Here is a 14,840-nt window from a genome sequence, read left to right on the forward strand (position 1 = left end):
TTTATTTTAGTTCAAATCTACTTAAAATATATTGATCTTAACCATTCCTAAGATTTATTTAGAAGTTTGTTTGAAATGCATAGAGTATGCAGAAATGTAGATTTCTTACTTCATTTGTGACATAAGTCAGTAACAGCCTGAGTATCTCATTCTGCTTTAACTCAGCTTTTTGAATTCAAGATTCATTCATGTTGACTAGATCTACACATATCTCTACTTGCTCTCTAGGAAACATTGTATGTCCACAGTGTTTTATCTTCTTTTCCTTTGATGAATTCCTGTCTATCTGCACAGATTCCTTTGTGATGGACAGCCTTGTGCATATCATCTTAAGGGAACTGTAAGAATTCTGGAATGTGTACCTTGTGGGATTTTTAATGTAGACTATGCAAGCTTTAAAGTACTTCCACCCTGATTACCTGAAGTGGTGCACTGAGTGTGCCTAAAGGTTGCTTTAGCTTTGTGTCTTTGCTGTTGGTATTATCCACCTTTGTGGGCTTTTCTTTTGTTTTTTTTTTTAAGCAATTTTCTGATTTCTGATGACTTTCAGCTTCTTTTCATAAAACTTGTGACCTTTTTGGTTGCCCATTTGCACCTTTCGTCCATTTTCTTATTGGAGTTAGTGTCTTTCATGTCTTTCAGGATTCCTTATTATTCTAGATGTTATTCTTTTAGCAGCTTTTAGTTTGTGTTGTGTCACTTCTACTGACTTTTTCCATGGACTTACTTGTCCATTAAATCCCTAACATCTTAATAAGTTTATTTCCTAATTGCTTCTGTTTCTGAAATTGTTTGGGAGTCCTTCCTCTTTCTGTCTCCATTTTCCGTTCACTAATAAGTAGTTTTTCTTTTACATTTAAGTCTTTAATCCTTCATTCCATCTTTGTATTTGGTGTAGGTAAACATCTAACTCCTTCCCTATTCCCCTTATTTTTCAGTAGTAATTTTTTATTTAGTAACTATTAGTCCCCCCATTTGTGTACTTCCTTTATTGCATATCAGCAAATAGACACAGCTTTTGTTTCTGAGCAACAATCCTCTGTTTTGTTGGCCTTTTTGTCATTGTAATTTTTATTTACTTGGCTTTGCATCATGTCTTAATATCTGACATGGTAAGTTTTTGTTTTCCCACCTTCAAATATAATCTGTGTTCTTGGTTCATCCTTGTTTTTGTCTATTGTCAGTGTTGTACTTCACTAGTTACTAGTATCATTACTAATTAATATCTGGTATGACAAGATGCTTTCCTTCACACTTTCCCACTCCAAACACTAGTGCAAGGTTGGCCTCCCCGCACCTCACATGTGTTGCATTTAGGTTTACCGTAGTCCTCACAAAAACTTGACTTGCTATCTGATATTTCCTGCTCATTGGCAGCCACCCTAACAACTGAGCCATGCCTCCAATCTCACAAAAACACCAAAACTGAGTTCATAGGTGAACAAAGGATATCTTTTTAGTATTGTCTTATTCATATACATACATCTATTTATACCCAAATTCTGTGTCGTATAGTTTTAGATTTCTTCATACAATATTGGCTATATTCATTCTGTGTATTTTACATGTGGTATTGCTGTATGAATTGTATTCTGTTCATTTTGGTGTCTGTTAATGACATGTGGAAGGAGACTGCTGATTTTTTTTTAAGTTGATCTCCTATGTAGTAACTTTGCTAAAATAATTGAAGTAACATGGTTGTCTCCTCCCACTACCCTACCCCAAAGATCTTGGAATAATGGCAGTTTTAGCACTTATCTTCTATATTATACCATATTGCTGTTTTGTCTATAGCATAGTCTAGGACTTTTAGTACTTTGTTAAACATTAGCATTAAAGACAGGTTATCTTTGACTTATTTATCTTGGGAATGAAATTAAATTGACCTCATTAAATTCACTGCCTTCTTTTATGATTTTGCTTGGGAGATCAAACATAGAATCTTGCCTGATAAAGTCCTTGCCCTTAGGCAAGGACTACAACTCTTCAGTCTCTGTTTTATTTTCCATCTTTTTTTGAACTTTTTTCTTGACAGTTTAATACCTGTTTGGAGACACATTGCCTAAGTGGAATAAATGTAATCACAATACATTGTTACAAAGTTGTATAGTTAATGGTGAATAGACTTTGTGCATAGGTATGCAAGTGTGTTTATATGAATGTGCCTGAAGAATGAGACTAACCCTTAACTAGTATAAATGCCAAGATTTCAACTGCCAATGAAATATACAGCCACTTTTACTTTTTCTTCTGTCTGCATCAGCTTCTAGGAGATAGACTTCTCAAAAATTTACTTGAGAATGTTGAAAGGGGTGACATTGATCAAGACACATTGTATTCATAATGTGCTTTGCTAAATGGTGACTCCTTTGTACAACTTAAAAAATTGAGATGAGATTTTGGGGAGTTTGGGACTACCATTTTTATTCATTTTAAACATTCTAGTTAGTCTATTGAAGTTTCCTCTAAATCTAGAGGTGGTGTTTTTTATTTATTTTGTGCCGGTCCTATGGCTTGAACTCGGACTGGGTGCTATTCCTGAACTTTTGCTCAACAGTAGCATTCTGTAGCTTAAGCCACAGCTCCAAATCTAGTTTTTTGGTGTTTAATTGGGGACTGGCTTCCAGCTTTTTTGGTTAAGTTTAGTTGGAGTTGAGTCTTACAGAGTTTTCTGCCTGGGCTGTCTTTGAACCATGAGTAGCTGTTACTCAGTTGTCATCCACGTCAGCTTTTCTGCATTTTGTTTTTCATGCTGTCTTCCTGGGGAAACTTTTCAACTTCATGGACTGTTTATGTTCCGTTGACTGTTATGTTTTATTGTGTTTGTTGACTATTTTAGTTACCATATCCCCTTACCTTTGTATGTACTATTTCTATGGTTTTAGACTTTTCTTAGTTTTCTTTCATATTGTAATGTTTTTACTTCACTATACATGTATTGCATTCTTGTTTAATGCTAGCTGATAATGCTAGAACCTTTTCATAGAAATTGATTACTCAAATGTCTGGTTACTTTGGTCTTTGAGCTCAGGAATAGTGGGTACTGTCTTATGTGCAAAGTATTTATACACGTTACCAGTACCTACAGACCAATGAGTATTGGGAGGAAATGAAGGTGATACTAGTCTATGACAATTTTTGGAGTTCAAGTAGAAATGCAGTGAATGAGCCTAAGTAGAGCATAAGTGATCTTAGACTCAACATCAGGTGGCAATTCTAGGCTGTTATCTTGAATTACTTTGGGAGAGTCAGTCACTCTTGGTTGTTTAATTCACTATATCGATATTGAAGTAGTGACCTAGTTGCACTTTCATTGATTCTTCATGTTATCCTAGGAACCCTGGCATTGGACTCCTATAAAGGATGAGGGGGGGGTGGGGTGGATGATAGTTGATTGGTTCAAAGGAAGAGAACTTTAAAGGAAAGCTTTTAAAGTCCTGTAATCTGTTTCCCCTGTTGTTAACTAACTCTAGCCATTCTTGCTCAGGATTCAGCTCACTTTATACCAGTTACAGACAGTTTTGCTTAGGAGAGATAGAGGGCTATGTTTTTGAGTGCATATATGTGTATGTATACATGTACCAGTAATTTTCCTTCTTGGTTCTAAAGTTTAGTGTTTTTGGAGTGAGAGAAAAAGCCAGGATCAGGTTAGTTTACCTCTTTGATAGAAAGAATATTGTTTTAAACTTTCAATTATAAGAAGATCTCTGGATGTTTTTGTTTATTAATACTTTTAACTGCTTTCAGGTAGTTCCATAAGAATTAATTGGTTTGAAAAACTGTTTGCCACATGGGAATAAATCTTTTTTAAGCAAACAGATTATTTTTAAAATTTGCTAAAGTTAAAAATATATTTTGCTTAAAAATTGTAAAATTTACCTAATTGCTTCAAATTGTTTTGAGAGTGACCTCTCTTTGGGGGAGGGTCTAATAAAACTATTAAATATATTACTTTTAAAATAAACATTGCTGGGTCCTGGTGGCTCATACCTGTAATCCTACCTTCTCAGGAGGCTGAGATCTAAGGATCACTGTTCAGAGCCAGCCTGGGCAGAAAAATCCCCAAGAGACGTTTATCTCTATTCAATCACTCAAAAACTGGAAGTGGCCTTGTGGCTGGAGGTGGTAGAGAGCTAGCCTTGAGCAAAAGACCTTAGGAACAGCTCAGGCCCTGAGTTTAAGCCCTGCAACCGAAAATGTTTCCCTTCTGGATGTTTTCCTTTTACACTAAGTGATATAAAGTATATGTCAAAAAAATAAAAATTATTACTGTTTTAAACTTCATAAACTTATGATTGCATTTTATACTTGCAAGGTCAGCAACGCTAGACATTTAAATAGCTTTGACAATTAGAGAGCTTAGGGTTTGACAGTATGATTTCTATTTTCTTATCCAGTATATATCTATCTGTTACTTTTAATACACATTTGTACCAGATAGTGAACTTACTTCAGTTTCATTGTGGAAAAAGAACTGTTTTGTTTTACTGTGCTGCTAGTAACTATCTTCTGACCTTTCAGCTTGCCTAGGGTAGTTAAAAGACGAGTGAATGCTCTTAAAAACCTTCAAGTTAAATGTGCACAGATAGAAGCCAAGTTCTATGAGGAAGTTCATGACCTTGAAAGGAAATATGCTGTTCTCTATCAACCTCTGTTTGATAAGGTAATACTTCTAATTTACCTAAAATTCTATAGGACAAACTCAGTATAAATGAACTTTTAGGAGGTTTCATCCTTAAAACTCTGAAGTAGAAAATAGAGAAACTTGGAAAAATGTCAATAGTTAACATTTTGGTATTCATTGGTTAAATATATGAGGATCCTGATTATGAAAGCTTGAATGCCAGTGTTTTCATGCAAGGTTTTTTTCCCCCCCTTAAAATTACTTTAGCGATTTGAGATCATTAATGCAATTTATGAGCCCACGGAAGAAGAATGTGAATGGAAACCTGATGAGGAAGAAGAAATTTCGGTTAGTATGAACTTCATGCGTTTTTAGATGAAAAAACTTGAGCAATTCTCAGAGTATTCACAGTTGTTGATAGGTTACACAGTGCAATATAATAGCTGGAAATCAGCTGTGATGTTAGTGGGGTTTTTTGTTGTTATTGTTGGTGGTGGTGTAGGGCTTGAACTCTGGGACTCGGCCCTGTCCCTGAGTTCTTTAGCTCAAGATGAACACTCTACCACTTGATCCACAGGGCCACTTCTGGTTTTCTGGTGGTTAATTGGAGATGAGTCTCAGGGACTTTCCTGCCTGGGCTGGTTTTGAACTGTGATCCTCAGATCTAAGCCTCCTGAGTAGGTAGGATTACAGGCATGAGCCATGGACGCCCTGCTCAATACGGTAGTTTTATTAACACAAAGATGAGAGAAGGACATAGGGGTTTATTGCTTTTCTGTTACTATGCCTGTCTTTAAAAGAAAAACAAAAACAAAAAAAACTGTTAATGAAGTATTTTTTTCCCTTCCTCTTCCTAAAATGTTTTTTTTTTCTATAATCCTCCCTATTGTGGAGGGGTGTGATTGTTACAGTAAGTTTTGATGGGTTTAAGATTTGGAGCAGATAACAGTAGTCTTTATACAATTAGGCTGAAATTTAATTTTTAAGCAGTAATGAGGACTGAAGCAAAGACCTGTTGCATTTTTTGGCTGGTGCTGTACTTCCTGATTTACTTTCTAGTCCTTTTTACTGTTAGTATGTTTTTCCAATTTGAGTTTCACACCTTTTCATAACAAGCCTCAGGCCATGAAATTCCTAGGTCCACCTCTGGAGTTGTAGGTGATATTATAAGCATGTAGTACCACAACTGGTGGATTTGTTTTGTTCTATAAACTTAGGCCATTGACTGTGTTTTAAGGGCATGTATAAAGGTTTATTAATAGATGTAATATAGGTATTCAGTAATATATGCTGTTGCTTATCAAGGAGGATCTGAAAGAAAAGGCCAAGATTGAAGAAGAGAAAAAGGATGAAGAAAAAGAAGACCCTAAAGGAATTCCTGAATTTTGGCTGACTGTTTTTAAGAATGTTGATTTGCTCAGTGACATGGTTCAGGTACTTTTACTCTTAAAAACCCTGTTTCAGCTGAAAGGGTAAAATCTTAAGATAACTAGTTTGTTCAGTTTTGATTCCTAAGAAACTACTGCTTTTATTTTTGAAGTTGCAGTCTCTTTCTGTTGAAGGAAAATTACAGTTTGATTAAGAATTTAAAGCAATAACTAGATAATGAAATAGCCTTATTGATAATTAATCACTGTTGTATTTTCATGTTTATGTGCTTAGTTTTGAGACAGGATAGAAAAATTATAGTTTCATTTGTGCTATATCTCAGAATACTTTTCAGTCAGAAATTAGTCTGAACTAATCCAGGGGAAATTAGCATTTAAAAGAATACGATAAAGATGTTTACTCATTCACTATAGTTTGATCTCTGGAAAACCAACACAGATGTCACTTCCTTTGGGAAACTTAGCATCAAGCACTTTTTTTTTTTTTTTTTGCCAGTCCTGGGGTTTGAACTCAGAACCTGGGTGCTCTCCCTGAGCTGCTTTTGCTCAAGGCTAGCATTCTATCTACTACTTGAGCCACAGTGCCACTTCCAGCATTTTCTGTGTATGTGGTGTTGAGGAATCAAACCCAGGGCCTCATGCATGTAAGGCAAGCACGCTCCCACTTAGCCACCTTCCCAGCCCTATTTCTTGATCCTTTAGCATCTATCTGTGTTAATAGTAGTTACTACCCTGCCTTGTGATTTTTGGAAGAAAAATTTTTGAAAGAAAAAAATCTCAAGCCGGGTGCCAGTGGCTCACGTCTGGAATCCTAGCTACTCAGGAGGCTGAGATCTGAGGATCTCGGTTCAAAGCCAGCTCAGGCAGGAAAGACCGTGAGACTCCTATCTCCAATAAACCACTAGAAAACCAGAAGTGGAGCTGTGGCTCAAGTGGTAGAGTGCTTTGCCTTGAGCTGAAGAGCTGAGGGACAAGGGCCCAGGCCCAGAGTTCAAGCCCCACGACCAACAAAAAAAAAAAAAGAGAGAGAAAAAGAAATCTCAATTTCTATTTTAGCAAAATAGAAAATGAGCAAGAATTTAAAAGACTATAATTAAAAGTAGGAAATGTTTTTAAATCACATGCTTTTTTACTTGATTTTGTATTTTACACAGTACTAGCTTGTAATGATTTAGTTGTTTCTAGTCACTTTTTCTCTACTGGTGGCAATAGAAACTATAATGTGAAATAGCTTCTTAAGATTCATAGTTGTTAAATATAATTGTGAAGATATGTGTTAGTCATCTAGTATTTGTAGTGACAGTGCTGACTCTAAAATGGCATGTTTTAACTTTTTTTTTTTAACTTGAAGGAACATGATGAGCCTATTCTCAAGCACTTGAAAGATATCAAAGTGAAATTCTCAGATGCTGGCCAGCCTATGGTAAAAGAACTTTATGAGATATTTCAACATTTATCATGTATACTTTTGTATTAGATGAATGAAAACAATGAAAATAGATGACATTCAAAGATTAAGGATGGAAGTAAGAAGGAAGTATACATAGTACTTAGTACTATAGGTAACATTTGGATGTTGCTACTTGGGATGCTGTAATTTGTTCCTTTTGTTTGTGAACTTGACCTATTTTTTAATCATAATTGTTGATCAGACTAATGTGGACAAAAGTTAGTGGCAAGCCAGGTGCTAATGGTTCACACATGCTTATAATCCTAGCTACTCAGTAGGCTAATGTCTGAGGATAATTGTTTGAGGTCAGCTCAGGCAGGAAAGTGAGCCTTATCCCCAGTTAAGCATCAAAAAACCAGAAGTGGAGCTGTGGCTCAAGTTGCAGTGCTAGCCTTGAGCAAAATAGCTCAGTGATGGGGCTCAGGCCCTGAGTTCAAGCCTCAGGACTGGGTAAGGACTCATAAATAAGTAGATATAAAACTATTAAGTCATTCCTGGAAATTACAGAATGCAGATGTTAGAGGATCCTCCTCCTCGCCTGTGAGGAGAGATCAGCTTCTTAAGTCATCGATAACCAAGATATTCTAAATATAGACTGTCAATTCTTATGTTGTCCTTTTTGTGTCAAGTTCACATTGTAGTCTCATTTAAAAATTATCTTTGTAGGGAAAGGTGGATGTAGTTAGTTTTATGTAGGCATATTTTACCTAAATGAGTATTGTAAACTGAAAATACATACCTTGTTTTTCTTTTTAATGTAATTTGGAGAAGAAAAACAGAATTTTATAAAAGCCATAATGAAACTGTTTACCAGTATCTGAAATGCATTTAACTTGTATGCTTTTTTCTTTTTTTTAGAGTTTTATCTTAGAATTTCACTTTGAACCCAATGAATATTTCACAAATGAAGTACTGACAAAGACATACAGGATGAGATCAGAACCAGATGATTCTGATCCCTTTTCTTTTGATGGACCAGAAATTATGGGTTGTACAGGGTGAGTTACTTGTACTACTTTAACAGTGTTACATGTTTTTGATATACTGTTGGCTTATAATACTTGATAATTTACATTGTCAATCCTTGATACATACATATGTACGTCATTCATTGTTAAGCATTTTAGTGAATTGAAATATTGTCAGTAAAATGTTTTCAGGCATTTTCCTAAAATTTTCTTTGGGCCAATGTGTGTAACATACTTTTCTGCAAAGGAGTGAACTATGTTTGTTGATTAAAAACATTTGTTTTAAAATTTTGTTAGAAATAAAAATTTCCTATTAGTACTGTTAAAGAAAGCAGTGAATCAGTTATCCACTCTTAATTTGAAATATGACTGAAGAAAAGTAGAGCAATTAAGTGTACTAAATTATAATGAAAAGAGATTTTTCTCTTGGTTTTGCAAGGTGCCAGATAGATTGGAAAAAAGGAAAGAATGTCACTTTGAAAACCATTAAGAAGAAGCAGAAACACAAGGGACGTGGAACAGTTCGTACTGTGACTAAAACGGTTTCCAATGATTCTTTCTTTAATTTTTTTGCCCCTCCTGAAGGTTAGTAGTGTTTGGGTGTTAATAGTTTCAATATAAATTTCATTGAATTCTTTTGTTCATTTGTATTTCTTTATTTTGCAGTTCCTGAGAGTGGAGATTTGGTAAGTTGAATTGTTATTTATTGGGGTTAATTTAGATGGAATTACATTTATTCCTTAAGTGGAATATGAGATAGTTGTTGTTAGTATTCTTCAGTCTTTGTTTTGTTTTAATGTCTCCATGCTGAAAATTGAACTGACAGCCTCATAAATACTAGGAAAGTGTTCTACCACTAAGTTACAATTCCCTACTCTCAGTTAGTTGTCTTATAGGCTTGTAATGACAGGACACACAATTTCAGATTTGAAAAATTGTTCCTTTAAAGTGCTGCTGGTTCCTTCCCCAAGAAACACTGAGATGATCAGCTAAACATTCTTTTGACTTAGAAGTATTTTTGTGAGGAATTTAGTTTTTCAAAAATAATATTTCCTTCTTTGAAAGCAAGAATGTATTGTCATTTACCATTTATTAAACTCTTAGAGAACCACATTATGGTTAGAATGTGTGTTCTGATAGAAACAGGGTTTCATATTGTGGCTATATATCTTTATGTATATGGTGTCCAACCAAGAAGTGGAAATGTTTCTGCCATGTATCATGCAACCATTACCTTTATATGTTACTGTTTAAATTAGAAAAAACTGATTGGTAGTCAGTTCTTATTTTCATTTACTACCAGTTTTCCTCAGTATGTACCCTGGCCTGATAATCATCTAGATGGCTCTTTGTTCTACATGCATATAAGCTAATTTGTAAATGGCAGAGTAAAAAAAGTAAATCTGAAAGTTTATCATGTCATAATTGTATAGTTATTTTATATGCCAAATTTTAATTTTATTTTTATTTTCCTTAAAAAATAGGATGATGATGCTGAAGCTATTCTTGCTGCAGACTTTGAAATTGGTCACTTTTTACGTGAGCGTATAATCCCAAGATCAGTGTTATACTTTACTGGTGAAGCTATTGAAGATGATGATGATGATGTGAGTAAATGTGAATCCTGGAGATAATTTGGTGAGAGCATAATAGTCAAAATTAATTGGTAAGAAGTTAGGCTTACTAAAAATAAGCTGTAAAATAATTCAAGGTTAGTCTGATTGCAGTAATTTTATGGATATCTTTTTTGAATATTACATAAATTTTGTTAGGCTATTTGATTTTATCTTAGTTTTCATTTTTCTGTTAATAGGAAGATTAGTCTCAACTAGAGAAGCTCACATAATAGTGGAAGTAAAATTAGGCTGCCCTTAAATATTTTGTATAGTAGGCTTCAGAACTTTTTGTATAATACATTCAGAGAAAAGATTAAATGAGTAGTATTATATAAAGAACTTTTATAAGTAATCAGGTTATAGACAGCGCTGAGCTAGTGATTTCCTACTGCTAGTGTGTGTTTATATTGCCACTATAGGGGCAAAGTTTTTTTCCCCCACTTTTAGGATTTAGTGTTGAAAATGAGTATAACACTATTCTTGTATTATTCACTGACACCATTTTCTCTTTGCAGTATGATGAAGAAGGTGAAGAAGCGGATGAGGTAATGTTTACCAAATGAACAAATATTTCTCTGTATAAAACATTCAGAAGCAAACGTGACTTATGTATTCCTTTACTATAATCATTATTCTGTGATTTGGGATAAATTTTGGAAAATATGAATTTAGAATTCTACAGCCAAACAATGTATGTATAAGGTTTCAATAAATAAATTGCAAAACTCAGCAACATTTTTTTTTTATTTCAAATAATTTTGTTCTGCTGCAGGGTTATCAGCTCTTTGAAGAAGTCAAAAGCTGCAGTAAACTTTTTCAACGTTGGCTGCAGTAAATCTTTTCAATAAAAGCTGTCTGGATGTGTCTCGAGTTGTGTTGGGATATTTTTCATATTAGAAGCTTTCAAATTAAATTGTATTATCACCAAACTGTAATCATGAAAAATCTCTTGACCCATAGAATAACTTGTATTAAATTTTCCCTACACTATGAGCCAATTTTTTCTGCTGTATACCTACTTCATGGATGCATTTTGAACTTTAATATAGGAAGGGGAAGAAGAAGGAGATGAGGAAAATGATCCAGACTATGACCCGAAGGTGAGCAAAATTAGTGTTATTTACTATTTAAAGTAAAAATAGAAGGCCCGCCCGTCCTTCAGTTATAGTCAAGTCAGTAGGAAGTGCACAATGAATGCCTGTTTAGCTGGGTCCCTCTTCCCAACGCATCATTTTCTCAAATACACAGTTAAGTGCATCTTCTCTGAGAAATGTTTTGGGATTTTTATATTTCTTGTAGTTTTCCGCAAGGTCAACCTAACACTATTTCAATGGTATATTATTTTGGATGTTGCAGTTTTTAAACTCCAGAGGAATGTATATAAAAAAAAGGCCCCCTGGTATTAAGAAGTCTGATTTGCAGAAGTGTTTGGAGACTCTGGGGGAACAATACTGTTGTTATATTTTTCCAACTACCACAATTCTTTAGTCTTGGGGTCTGTAAAAGCTCAGGATTTTAATTTGTTGTAAAGGCGTTTGTCTTTAAAATACATTAATAAATAAAAAATAACCAGTATTCATATGAAATGAGTTTCCCTTTTAGTTTCTTCATTTTCTTAGTACTGAAAAATACCCAGAAGGTACACTAACCTGTGAGCGAGGAAATAGGGTAATTTAAAATCCTGTTTTGGTAGGTATAAATTAGTCTTACAGTTAAATGTAAATTTAGATAATGAGATGCCCTACCTCCATTGCATACACTTTAAAAAATTTATTTTTATTAGTATATAATGTACAAATGGGTTTCATTGTAGCTTTCATACATCCATATAATGTATTTTGATAGCACTCAATTCCTATTTATGATTATGGTTTATTGTGTTTCATTTTATGGAATTTTGCAATATGAAAATTGGACATTTTAGCATTTTAGTGACTTTATATAGTTGAATAAAAAATTTGACACTGACCTGAGCCAGTATTTAACAGAAATACAACAAAAATGAAATACTGTGATAATTCTGGTACTTATTTACTATTAAAAAAAAAACAAAACATTGAAACAGGTAGAAGATAGATTGACTTCTTGTTTTCCTTTAACAGAAGGATCAAAATCCAGCAGAGTGCAAGCAACAGTGAAGCAGGATGTTTGTGGCCTTGAGGATAACCTGCACTGTAATAGCCTAAACACAACTATTATTTACTTCTAGCCTTATGTTTTTGTATTTTCTTGGTAGACTCTTAAATTCTTTTTAAAGGAAAGAAATTGACATTTTAAAAGACAAATTTGTTCTAGCATTTTAAATAATTTTCTGTCCCATCTGTTGAATGCACGGATCTTCTCATGCATGTCCATTTGTTGATGCAGTTTGGTTCTTTGGGAATATTTTCATCATGTAGCTATTGGATTACAACCATGAAAATTAACAACAGTTAAACATTTTTTTTTTGTTTGTTTGGCTATTTTCTTTTCCTAAAGAACCAAGGTAGTGTTTCACCTGGTAGTACAATGAGTTTTAAGTTCGCTTGCATTAATTGTGCTTTTTATTATATTGTTACAGAAATGCAGTGACTTAATACTACTAAAACAATATCATTAAACCTTGTGGTTAAGAATTTCCAGTAATAAGACCAAACCCAATAATTGTTAGATTATTCATGGATTTTTATATATTAGATAATAGAGTTTAATTATAAGAATTCTGACTCATAATATATATGGCTATTGGTTACCACAGGGAGGTGAATAAGACCTAGAAACTTTAGTCACTAATACTATTAAAGAGTACTTTTAAATTTTGCTTCCATTAACTAAGCATTTTTTTCTTTGTGGTAGGGTCTACCTTCTGCTTTCCTGGAAAGGATGAATTTACATCATTTGACAAGCCTATTTGAAGTTTTTTTTGTTGTTTGTTTGCTTATTTTTGTTTTTTCAGCCTAAAATAAAAATGTCATACAATTTTAGTTCTAACAGGATAGTGTCTTAATTTTGTACTAATTCATGTGAGGAACAGAGGCTTAGCTTAAATGAGGATTCTTAGTTTGGTAAGAAAGGATATGAACTTTTGGAAGAGGTGTTAAGGTAGTGTTAAGAAAGAAAGTCATAAGTCATGTGTTAGGTTTTTTAAAAGGAAATAAATTTGTTTCATTTCCTTTGGTTTAGAACTAAAGAGAAAACCAAAATCCTCAGCCTCTGGTTTATTCTAATTCTTAGTGCGTCAGTATGAGTGTCATTTACCAATGCTTTTGTTTACTATGTATTAAAATGGGTAGTACTGTTTCCTTAACTACCTCACAGATGTGTTAAAGCATATTAAGTTAAATCTTATGAGTTATTTCTGAATCTCATTAAAAGCTCAAAAATTTGGGCCTCATCTTACCACAAGTATGATAGTGAGCATTTTACTAGGCTTTGATAATTAAACTGGAAAGTGAAGCTTACCTGTTGTGGATCAGGCCGGAAAGCACTCCTTTACATGTTCATGTGGCTCTTAGGTTAATAAAAATGGATGGAATGGGCCAATTATTTCAAAAGATCCAAGGATTTTTTTCCTAGGTATTTTGGATGACCGTAATATAGTAAATACTGAAGAGATCATGTGAATAAAGAGTTTAATAAGGCCATTTTCCAAAATGGTTTGGTGCCATTAAGTCTGATTTACAGAGCCACATTTAAAATACCTCAGGCTAATTACTGTTAATTTTGGGAGGTGAACTTTTTTCTTTCCCTTTTTTTTTTTTGACAACACAGTAGAATTGCAGTGCAATTAGAAGAAGATTCTTTTGAGAAATGTCATATTAAGATCTTAGAATGTAAACACATTTGTATAGTACTATCCATAACTGTTCCTCAGATTTTTAACTACTGGAAATCCTTAACCAATTACAATAGGTTTTTTTTTCTTCTCTTTATTTTCAAAATGATTTGATTGCTTTTATTAGACATTCTTTGCTGATATTTTTTGTAATTATAGTTCATCTAAACAAGCTTTTTTCTGAACATTAAAATTTGTAATCTGAAGATAGAATCCCATTTTTAATGAACTTACAGAAGTAGCAAAATCATTACTTTTCATTCCTTTAGGAAATAGCTATTGCCAAAGTGAAGAGGTAGATTATATTTCATGTTGTTATATAATGGGGATGCGTTTGGCAGAGGAATTGTTTTCTTTATAAAGTTTCAAGGGATGTCAGTGTTCATTTATGCCATTTCTTCAGTTCCAAAATGGTTCTATTCCATACTAGAAATTTGAAATATGTAATCTGAAATCCTTAATAAAACTTGGATTTAATTTTATAAAATATACTGGTGACATTTGAATTTTTTTAAATATGAATGTTTTTTGAAGATTGGAAAATAGATGTTTAGGTATTTTGTGTTTATACCACTAATGACCAGTAAATCTGAATAACTTAAGAGCAATCTCCCTGCTAATTGGAGTTGGTTATTTGAAGAATATAAAACCATTCCATAGTTTGTAGACAGATTTTAGTCTTATTTTTCTACAAACATTTGAGTCTTTACAGTCTCAATTATCAGTTTCCACTAATTCACTATCAAAGTTACTATTTCTTTTTCCTTATTTAAGAGATGGTAAAATCCCATATAGAGATAAAGACTTCGAAGCAAATTTTAAGACCCATTTTGTCATCTTTCAAATATGGTGAGCAGAGAATAGCAGTTCCATACATTGATTGATTAGTTGTGTCTGTTAGTTAAGCTATAATACTTGAATGGAGTCCACTGAAGCAGTACTAGTATTACTTATACCAGATGTGAAAATATTGAACTTGG

The 14,840-nt window shown here is 33.5% G+C and overlaps 1 protein-coding gene across 3 annotated transcripts in view; it reads left to right on the top strand.

The window, feature by feature from the left end:
- The window catches only part of Nap1l1 (nucleosome assembly protein 1 like 1), a 29,063-nt gene extending 16,054 nt beyond the window's left edge, over nucleotides 1-13,009 (top strand). Inside the window, exons 5-16 of one of the 3 annotated variants that reach the window (XM_042698969.1) lie at nucleotides 4,522-4,663; nucleotides 4,892-4,972; nucleotides 5,930-6,058; nucleotides 7,364-7,435; nucleotides 8,321-8,460; nucleotides 8,870-9,015; nucleotides 9,097-9,116; nucleotides 9,915-10,037; nucleotides 10,562-10,591; nucleotides 11,096-11,146; nucleotides 12,149-12,220; nucleotides 12,882-13,009. In XM_042698969.1, coding sequence (XP_042554903.1) covers nucleotides 4,522-4,663; nucleotides 4,892-4,972; nucleotides 5,930-6,058; nucleotides 7,364-7,435; nucleotides 8,321-8,460; nucleotides 8,870-9,015; nucleotides 9,097-9,116; nucleotides 9,915-10,037; nucleotides 10,562-10,591; nucleotides 11,096-11,146; nucleotides 12,149-12,184 — 970 coding nt within the window. In that variant the 3' untranslated portion in view covers nucleotides 12,185-12,220; nucleotides 12,882-13,009. Of the gene's footprint in view, nucleotides 1-4,521; nucleotides 4,664-4,891; nucleotides 4,973-5,929; nucleotides 6,059-7,363; nucleotides 7,436-8,320; nucleotides 8,461-8,869; nucleotides 9,016-9,096; nucleotides 9,117-9,914; nucleotides 10,038-10,561; nucleotides 10,592-10,818; nucleotides 10,917-11,095; nucleotides 11,147-12,148 lie in introns of those variants that run through there. The other 2 variants (XM_042698968.1, XM_042698970.1) reach the window with 2 other exon arrangements.
- The last annotated feature ends 1,831 nt before the right edge of the window (nucleotides 13,010-14,840 follow it).

Source organism: Dipodomys spectabilis, unplaced genomic scaffold (assembly GCF_019054845.1).
Source record: "Dipodomys spectabilis isolate Male_0828 unplaced genomic scaffold, ASM1905484v1 ptg000234l, whole genome shotgun sequence".
In the NCBI taxonomy this organism is placed as follows: domain Eukaryota; kingdom Metazoa; phylum Chordata; class Mammalia; order Rodentia; family Heteromyidae; genus Dipodomys; species Dipodomys spectabilis.